This window comes from Porites lutea, chromosome 2 (assembly GCF_958299795.1).
Source record: "Porites lutea chromosome 2, jaPorLute2.1, whole genome shotgun sequence".
NCBI classification, from domain to species: domain Eukaryota; kingdom Metazoa; phylum Cnidaria; class Anthozoa; order Scleractinia; family Poritidae; genus Porites; species Porites lutea.
The window spans coordinates 32410883-32420599 of NC_133202.1; the positions used below are offsets into that span (position 1 = coordinate 32410883).

General features: G+C 38.5%; 1 protein-coding gene across 2 annotated transcripts; it reads left to right on the forward strand.

The window, feature by feature from the left end:
• Window positions 1-1198: 1198 nt before the first annotated feature.
• Window positions 1199-8487, forward strand: LOC140926869 (uncharacterized). 2 transcript variants are annotated; one of them, XM_073376549.1, is made up of 5 exons: window positions 1199-1305; window positions 5439-5537; window positions 6174-6358; window positions 7696-7794; window positions 8299-8487. In XM_073376549.1, the coding sequence occupies exons 2-5, from the start codon at window positions 5441-5443 to the stop codon at window positions 8401-8403; spliced, it is 486 nt and encodes a 161-aa protein (XP_073232650.1). In that variant the 5' UTR covers window positions 1199-1305; window positions 5439-5440; the 3' UTR covers window positions 8404-8487. The 2 variants fall into 2 exon arrangements, with proteins under 2 accessions (XP_073232650.1, XP_073232652.1); XM_073376551.1 differs by having other exon boundaries at window positions 1287-1305; window positions 5439-5548.
• The last annotated feature ends 1230 nt before the right edge of the window (window positions 8488-9717 follow it).

Sequence of the window (9717 nt, forward strand, 5' to 3'; positions counted from 1 at the left end):
GACTTCTCTTTCGGCATAAACACCAAATTTCCCCGACTAAATTGTAATTATAGCAAATTGTTCAATTCACTTAATGGATTAATTACATGCTCCTTCAATTAGTGAACAGATGAATTGCCCTGAAAGTCCATGAAATTAAATTTAAAAGAAATAAAGTAGCACAATAGGATCAAGGAAAGAAAAACGGCTTTACCGGTGGGGTAGGGGGAGGGGTAGGACTGAAAATTTACTTCGACGAACGTACAACCCCACCCCACCACCACCCAGTACTGGATCGGACCTCTTTGTGTTGTCAACAAACAATTAGAGAAAGAAAATAATAGGGCAGACTTGCTGACTGCTTTCGTCTTTGTTTTTTCATTACAGATAATCTTGATATTATCGTATTTAATTTATGTGCTATTTTCTGTAATGATGCAATATTTCATGGTCTCAATTAAGCTTATTCACGACCGAAAACAGATAGTTCGATGAATCTTAATTACGTGTAACCGGAATTATTTTTTTGAGGAGGAAAAATAAAAAACCGATCAAAGGATAGAGAAAAGTGATTCTAAAAGAAGAAAAAACATAACACTAATCTCCCTATTTAATTCTTTCAAACTGGATCAGCTGCGCGTATTGCAGTTTTGCAGAATTGAAAAATGACACATGTCTAACCGGGGGGGGGGGGTACTCGACCAATATTTGGGTATGGGTGAGCCGCTGAGGGTTTGAAACCCTGACCCTGTTAATAGGACAAAAAATTCCTAAATTACATACCCTGTTTAGGAAGACATCCTCAATTTTAGTACCCTGTTTAGGACATCTCCCTCAATTTTATTACTAGAACAGACTCGCACAAATCATGCACACTGTTTAGTACAGACTTGCGCGAAAATACATACCCTGTTTAGGACAGACTCGTGCGAAATGATACGCCCTGTTTAGGACAGAGAGGACGAAAACCATACCCTGTCCAGCGGCACATCCTCGTATAGGCCATATAACGGGGTACCCCCCCCCCCTCCCCCACGATGTCTAATTGACCTCCTCCTACATATATTTGGACCTCCTGATTTGGACTGAAAAGTTGCAAAGCCGATTTTTAGGGTTAGCGTAGTAAGTTTATCAATGTGCAGAGGGACTTTTTTTAAAAGGATAGAAGAGACATTTCCTATCTCCAGGCGGCCATGTAATATTTACCTGAATATGAATTAAGACGGGAACTCCGTGGCCAGGCCTTGTAAACACTCGGATCGCATTGCAGTTTGGTAGTGATATTTCCAATATGGCGGCGAACGTGTGGTGAGTTGGTCAGTGTTGGTGAGTATCTGTATGAACTTCTTACAAACCAAAGGCTGTTTCATTTTCATTTTTTTAACGAAATTTGTCTTAAATTTCCCCAGAAAGTAAAAATATGGCTTTTGGTTGGAACTGATCAATTTATGTTTTTTGATAGCCTTTCAAATACACGCTTATCCACTGTTAAATTTGACACTGTTTCTTTTGAACTTAGAATTTGCTTTCCCTGTCCGTTGGAACGCGTAAAAAGGCTTATTAATAAATAGCTTCTTTGATCTTACGTCTCGCCCTGGATATAAAGGCTCCCCCAAAGCTCACCAGCGCTTCATCAGTTGTAACCGTTTATGTATTTTAATCGGTCAGTGTAAAACGCAGACTGCGGACTGCGCACCAGGGGACTGCGGACCAGGGGTAAAATGCAGACTGAGTGTAAAATGCAGACTGCAGACTGGGAGTAAAACGCAGGCACGGTGCAAAATGTAGACCGAGCATAAACTGTAGTCGCGAAAGGGTACGGGTTTAGGTTAGAATATTCCGCAAGAAAATGTAAACGATCACTTAATTTGCTTAACATTTGCTTTCACAAATCCATTCCCTTCTTCATTGTGGCCTGTTCCTCCAGGCTTTCAGATAGTGAAGGGCCTGGAACAGGCTATCCTCTCTGGAACGTCTTCGAAAAATAATCGCAATCTTGAACTCTTTACCCGACCGAGAGACCTCACGCTTCAAATTTCAATACACGTGACCATGAATTTGTACAACACGACGATATTTACGCTTAAATAAAAGCTGCTGACCAAAATACTCAACAGAAGGAATAATGGCGATAAAAAGGGAGTAAATCATTCCAACAACAAAGAAAGATGTTCTGCAGGAAATTTGGATGACCTTCTATCGACAGTATTGCAAATCAAGGTACACAAACTTGTTCATTAAAACTTCTGGCGAATATGCATCTCACTGAACAACAATAAATCAATAGAACACAAGGTTCACTTCAAATATACCCTGCTACTCGTCGTCCTCTATGTCTGTATCTTCCATGCCGAATGCCCAAAATCTGCCGAGTTGGTAGAATAAATGGTATACACATAACATGCCTCTCACGTGTGTTCCTCCTTTTCTCTCGTTCCTTTCCTTTTCCCGCTTCCTCCTAAACCTCTCCCGCCCCCTAAGTAGTTTTGACACTCATGCAAGATGGCAGCCCGTAACGCAAAGCTCTCGATCTCGATGATGTTACGGAAAAATAGAGGACTGTGAATAGTCTAATCGAAAATAGGCATGCATGTTCTTTGATCTCCGCGAATGATGCACAATATTTCACAATTTTGTTAGATATTGTTCTGTTTTGTTTTTGTGCTCCTAGGCGTTAATTATCATCTACTATCACACTGGTTTTTGCCCTATCTAAAAGGCAATCACACTCTATAATGTATACATTCAAAGAAGATTATTGAACTTGTATTGTGGCTGCAACATCATGCATGCATTTTCGTCTTTCATCATTAAACTTAAAAGCGCGCTTCATATTTTCTTAAAGAGTTGAAAGGCTTGGGGTTTGACAGTTCACAGTTCACATAATATCTACTAATTGGGCATTTGGTTTTTTTTTTCGGTTGACAAATATTGAACTTTTAGATAAACACAGGTGATACGTGACTTATGTATTTTCACGCGTTTTGATTCTAGTCTGCCTTGTCCACATTACACTGCGGGCTCTTTTCTCTCATCCAAAGAAGCATTTATACTGCATACCGGAGAATTATACTTATTTGTTATACCTGCTCTCTACTAGAGATTCAGTTAAACTTTCTGATAATTCAGGGCAAACTTGAGTTCTCTTTCCCAGTCAAAACCTGCAATTTAACTCTGGATTTTTCGAACCGCCTGCTGGTGATAGTTTGAAACAATTAATTTTCCTCTTCCTTGATTCGAAAAATTACTGAAATACTCTGTAATTGCAATCACGGTGATCTTATTTGTAACGAAACAGCAGCAATGATTTTTTAAACGCTTCAATGTTTTTAAAGATGTTTATTGACGAGGTTGAATTATAGAAACAAAGTATCTCAGCTGACTTAAACACGAATCACCTGAACAACCAACTTTGAATACAAGCTTGCAAAAATGTCTCATAATTATATCGCCTGAATACATACATTAATGGAGTCATGGCTTTTATGTGTCATGATATTTTTTGAGGTGCCACAAAACTAAATATATTCGACAACTAAGCCTCATTCTATTTCATTGACGTGACACGCCGCTCACATAGTTAGTGTCCCGCGCACGCCCCAATCGGCCAAAACAAGACCAGCAAAATGAAAAAAGTTTTCTTCCTGCTTGTTGCAGAATTTCTTCTTCAAGGTACGTTTCAAAAGTAGAAGACCTAATGCATCAGCTAAAAAAAAACGTTGAACTTATAGTGTAACCATGTATTTCAAATCCAGAATGTATAACGCCAAATATCCAGGGCATTAAAAGAGGCGTCTGCGATAGTAGGTAACAGCCGAAGATACATCAGCATAAAAACGCATTGAAATGACAGCATATTTCAAACTAGAATGTACGACCCTAACGTAAACTCACGGCCCTACAGAACAAGTATTAGACGTACTATCTCAATACTCTTTTCATTTTGATCCCTTTACTTTAAAAGTGAACTTCGAGCTTGATAATTAGACAATCGCACACTGCTGTCCCTCATTTTTTAGTTTTAAACAACTATATTTAGAACGATTTAATTCGTGATCTTTTGGTGAACTTAAAAGATCCTTTCTTCCTCTTCAACATAATTTTTATTATCACTGTATACGGCATATAAAAAGCATTCAATTCTAAAATGGAGTTCGGAGCTGGACCGTAGAGCACTTTATAAATTATCGTTCGTAAGTGATTTTAAGCACAGGTTTTACTACTCTTAGCTTGAAACTTTCGTAGCTTGAATCTAGCCTTCCAACATAGTACCAATAAATGTCATCAGTCTAAAGCCATTCAGAGAATTAAACGAAGTGAGACCATTCGATGAAACGTCCTCTGAAGAAAAGACAAAATTCCCATTAACACTGCTTGTTGACGTGGAAACTAAAAGACTAAGAAATGGTTAAGCCCATGAAACAAAAAACCGCCCCCCATGAATAACATCTTAAGTTTATTTTTTTATATAGCTATAATAACTAGTAATAACCAAAGGTTACGGAGTGCGGGCGACAACGATCGAAGTCAAAATACTTTTGCTCCAACGCAGTGCTTTACCGCTAGGCGGTTTCACGTAACAGATGGTCAAAACGCACGTGATCAGATTACGAGGGCTAGAAGGTCGAAACACGCGTGATCAAATTGTGTTCTGTGCATTCCATTCATTCAAATGATGGCTTAACGATGGCAACATATATGCGACGCATGCGTAATAACAACCTGCAGATTAGGATTGCGGGCGACAAGAGGAGCCCGCAATTAATCTGCTGGTAAAGCAAGCACGTGCACCACCACCTCCTTTTGTCCGTCTATTCGTTTTTTTTTCTTTTTTTCTTTTTTTCTTGTTTTTCCTTCCCTTCTCTTCTTCCTAACTAAATATATTTGACTACTACTCCTCATTCCATTTCATTGACGTGGCATCGCTCGCACAGTAGTTGAAATGCCCTGTACGAACCTGTACGAAACCGAACAAAACAAAACAAAACCAAAATGAAAAAAAGTTTTCTTCCTGCTTGTTGCAGCATTTCTTCTGCAAGGTACGTTTCAAAAGCTCTGAACATGTATTAGCATAAAAACGAGTTGAAATGACAGTGTGTTTCGAATCTAGGCGGTATAATCTTACTTTGATCTCACGGGTCCACGAAGAACAAGTGTGCTCTGTTATTTAGATAGACTGGACTAGCTCAGGGTTTTAAAATCCCTTTTCATCAAGTATCTGGATCCGGATTCATCGTTGCTTATTCAGAGGCCTTTTAGCTGTAACTGGGCCCAGGAACCTATGATCATCTTCATTTAAAGATTAAAATTAGCATGGTACTGAGTGCGTCATCGATGTTTTCATTCAGTGGCAATTTTTAAACTCAGTAACTAAAAGAACTAGTACAGGCAACATTTCTATGGCGTCCGTGGTGTAAAGATAAACTGAATGAGAACTATGATCTTTTTTACTCTTCCAGAAATGTCCTGTGAGCCTGACTACGTCGCTAACTTGAAGAAATACTTTAATGACCTACACAACACTGGTACTTATTACAAGAAAATAACCTCCAAAGAACGTAAGTGATGCGTAAGTATAGTAACATGCAAGAGTGGTTTTCGTTTTTCCTCTCTGTTATCTTTACCAATAGTCATGAATAGTTTATCACCCACGATATTTTGCCGGTACAGTAAGGCCCTAACCTGTTGGGGTGAATTAAGGAATGGGTGTCGGGAAATTGTAGGGGGGTGGTCTAGTTCAAAGAGGAAAACTTTTCACTTAACACTTTGTAGGCCTCACCCTCTTCAGATTCATTTTGAATGGTGGATTTTCTTGGTCACGTGACTTGTCGCACCCATTTTTTGATATTTATATTGATTCAAATTTACACCACTTGCGAAGGCTAACGAAATAATGTTCCTACGCTTCGGCGACATCATGACGCCATTATCAAGGGATGGCGAGTTAAAAAGAAGTTAAATTACTCTAAATTTGCATGAATGAACACAGCTAGACAAAGACTTTAGCACGGATTGAATCCGTTTGCACATTCAAAGGTGGATTCAATCCGTGCTAAAGCATTTGTCTAGCTGTGCTCATTCATGAAGAGTACTTTGTAGGTCTACTTTAGGCAATTAATTCTCAAAAAAAAATTCTTTATTTTACTTTTTACAATATATATTGGTGATTCTTCAAAAAATTCGTTTTGTTCCAGAGCTTGAATCTGAAGCAAAGGATGCTTTTCGTGAGTTCCTCGGGACTGTATATCCAGATTGGTCAGATCGTTTTGAAAGCTTCTTCAACGAATGGAAAATGACCTACACAAGCCAGGGGCCGTTTGAAACCGAACACGATCGTGCCAACATAAACGACAAAATGACACATCCTGACGATTTCCAGGTATGAAGAATCGTGCTTCCTCAAATACGTGCTCACTTTTTAGAATTTCGACGAAATATAGAGTGCGCTCAGTCCGAAAGGGTGCACAATTAGGCGTGACTCTTAAGTATACCCCGCAAGCTGAGGCTTATTTTTTCGAAATAAGTACCAGCGTGCGAATAGTAATTAGCCTGTGCCAAAAATCATCCATTCCAGTCCAGAAACGGTCAGACGAGTGAATTAAAATAACTGATGGTTTTTAACCGGCTTTAGACTGCAGGCTTAGTATTGCGGCTTAATCTGCATGCTGCTTAACCAACGAGCGTTTATGAGAGTTAATTAGCTGTTACGCTCAGATGAGGCTGTTGCAGATTGAAGAAGGGTGTTTTACTGAACAAAAGCACCCTGGAGATCTGAATAATTCTCCATATCACACGAGAGGCGAATCCAATTATTGTTGTTTGTTCATTTAAAACATTTTCAACTTCAAAATATGCCTGCCTCGATCGACGTTATTTTAGTTCCGGTCGATTCACAACCCGGAAAATTTTGGACGTAAGGGGACGTTGAGTCCTGCAGATGTTTTTCAGATAGCCGTAATCACTATGCAGTTGAGTGATATGCAAGCTGTTGTTGCTATATTTTTAGCCAGTACTTTGGCTATTTTTACTTTGCTAAAAGTGTGGAATTTTCAGCCATTTTCTCTAGCTCTATGAAAAAAGCTAAGCTACCGCGCCTTCTGCTATCTCTTTTTCTGAATAATTAATCGTAATATCTAACAGGCATACATCTTCCAAATTTGGTCAAAGGTAGCTGTTTATCTTGAACTATCGTCGTTGTGATTTTTTTTGTAATTATTTTTTTTAAAATCAGTTGTTACTTAGTTCGATCATTAGCACATACTAAAGAGCGTCACAAACGACTCGGAAGTAGCTAGATATATAATATATTTAATGATAAATTAATAATATTTAGATTAGTTTTGAACTGAAGTTTAAATTTGTTAATTCACTAAAAAAAAATTACTTACAGTAGGAACAGTCGAACCGTGGCACTTGGAAGAAAATTATCCAATCTCAACGTTTTTTGAAAACAAAAGAATCCCAAGATTATTTTTACCTATGCAACCCTTGAAAACTTTAATACTGTTTGAAGTTCCCAGACCTCTCAGGAAACAACCCACAAATTTCTTAAATGTTATTGGTGCGGTCCGTTTGTTTAAAACTTGACAATCTTTCGTTTTCGAAAAAAAACTTTGCTATTGGATAATCTTTTCCAAGTGCCCCTGTTCGAGTAGTCGCACTGTAAGTTTCCATCAAAACTGTTATTTATTGCTACCTTTGTTTTTGTAACAAAAGACGTCGTTGTACATTGAGGATATGCTGACAAATCGTGATGATGCCAAGGAGGCGAGTGATGCATACATCGAGGCGTTTGTGTCAAAGGACAGCCAAAGAGTGAGTAATGCTTTTTATTTGTTGGAGGTAACTGTCTACAGATCAGAATGGAAGGCTATTCCTTGACGCCTTTGTTCTGTGGGGAAGAAGAGAGGGTACTCGGGTAAAGAAAAGTGATCAGAGGTTTACTGACGAGTAGAAAATAAAGGAAGCGGAAAGAACTAAAAGGGGCAAAATCGGCAGAGGAGAAAGAGGAAAAGGAAATTAAAATTCTTTCGCACAGGTGAAAACGCCCTTGTTTCCTTTCTTCTTCGATTCTCTTCTCTCGTCTGAAACCGTTACGCTGAAAATGAATTAAACGTTATCCGTAGTTTCAATATTAGATTGAAGATTAAACTGAGTGTTTCTTCAAGGGCGCGACCTAGCGCGTAAGAGCATAAATAGCCGACCCCTAAAGAACCAGTAAATAAGGGCAAAAAAAATAGCTGCCTTAACTATAGACAACAATATTATTTAAATCTTAAGTTTTCTTTTGGCGGAAAGAACTTTGTTATGTGGTTTCAGGTGGCGCTATTTTACCTTGGAGATGATGATATCATGCACGGAGTAATGGCAGCTGGCGTGAGAACCAATATGGATGCTGTCTTTGTTGTTTTCTTCTCAGATTAGTTTCTGATAATTGTATCAGGGAAAGAAAGATTGTTAAAACTTCGATTCTTGACATTAAATTGCGGAGTGAATTTTTTGTCTAAATCATCCTCCTGTTTTGTCTTGAAAGAAAATAATAAACACGCAAAGTTTAAAACTCTTGGCAGCTACGATAATTCCATGCGTTTAATTGAACAGAATGGCTCAATTTTTAAGAAGGTTCTAAGTATTCCAGAACCTATTTAATAGTTTTATTATCAAAAGGTTCTTTGCCTGGAAGCTGGCTTCAGGTGTCATCATTTTGCATCGCTGACGGTTAAGCAAGTCAAGTTATGAACAGGCTGCAATTTCCCTAAATTCTTGTCTGATATATTTGTCCAAACATTGACGAGCTGCGGTGCTTTTTTTGAAAATTAAGGCATGTACATGTATCACGGTTAACAAGAACCTTTCATTGGACGAAAAAAATGGATTTGCACAAGTCTGCTACGTGCAAATATGTCGCAAAATTGCAGAAAACAAAGGGGTAAATCTAGGGCAAAGATAGTAAATACCACATTTACCATAGCTAGTTATTTACACCCCCTTTCTTTTGGTATGCAAATGTGGCATTTACCATCTTTGCCCCATAATTATTTACTCTTCAGTTTCACATTTTTACGACATATTTGCAAGCAGCAAATTTTTACAAATCCTTTTTTTTTTTTCGTCTAGTGTTAATCTTTTAGCGTTGACCTGTTTGAGTAGGCTGAGGTGGTGGGCGGGTTTAATCGGGGAACAGCACTAGTCCGTGTGGTCTTGGGTCTTACCGAGTCTTAAGTCTCGCGAAAAAGGAAATAAATAAATGTAACTCAGTGTAGTCTCAGTGATGCGATATGATGTAAAAATAACGCGGGAATTCAACGGCTTTAAACAAAATGCCTGTCCATTTATCATGTGTTATTACTTGTTTGTATCTTTTGGAATGGTAGCTGGCAACTTTGTAGGATTGCATTATTACTAATGCGTTATGGCTATTGATCATTTTGAGATTGAGTGTGAGACCGATGTTGCGGGTGAGACCGATGTTGCGTCCAATTGCATGCACTATCTGACGGTCTTTTCTGCTGCTAGCTGGCCGTAGCCAATAGGTAAAAAGAGACCATCGACTTTGTTTCAAATTAGCCTTTGGTCCTCTGAAAGAAAGACGTTATTCTCATTGACACACCGCCATATTGAACTGGTACCTTAGCAAAGAATGGGCCTCATTGACTGATCATTTTGCAATAATTGACAAATTCGATGTAAGTGTATGCTGTCTTAATTTTTTTGGCGCTTGCACTTAGCTCCATGTGT

Coding starts and splice junctions, on each gene's coding strand:
- LOC140926869 (XM_073376549.1), top strand. CDS start 5,441: ATGTCCTGTGAGCCTGACTACGTCGCTAACTTGAAGAAATACTTTAAT. Junction 6,359..7,695: donor CACATCCTGACGATTTCCAG/GTATGAAGAATC, acceptor TTGTAACAAAAG/ACGTCGTTGTACATTGAGGA. Junction 7,795..8,298: donor TGTCAAAGGACAGCCAAAGA/GTGAGTAATGCT, acceptor ATGTGGTTTCAG/GTGGCGCTATTTTACCTTGG.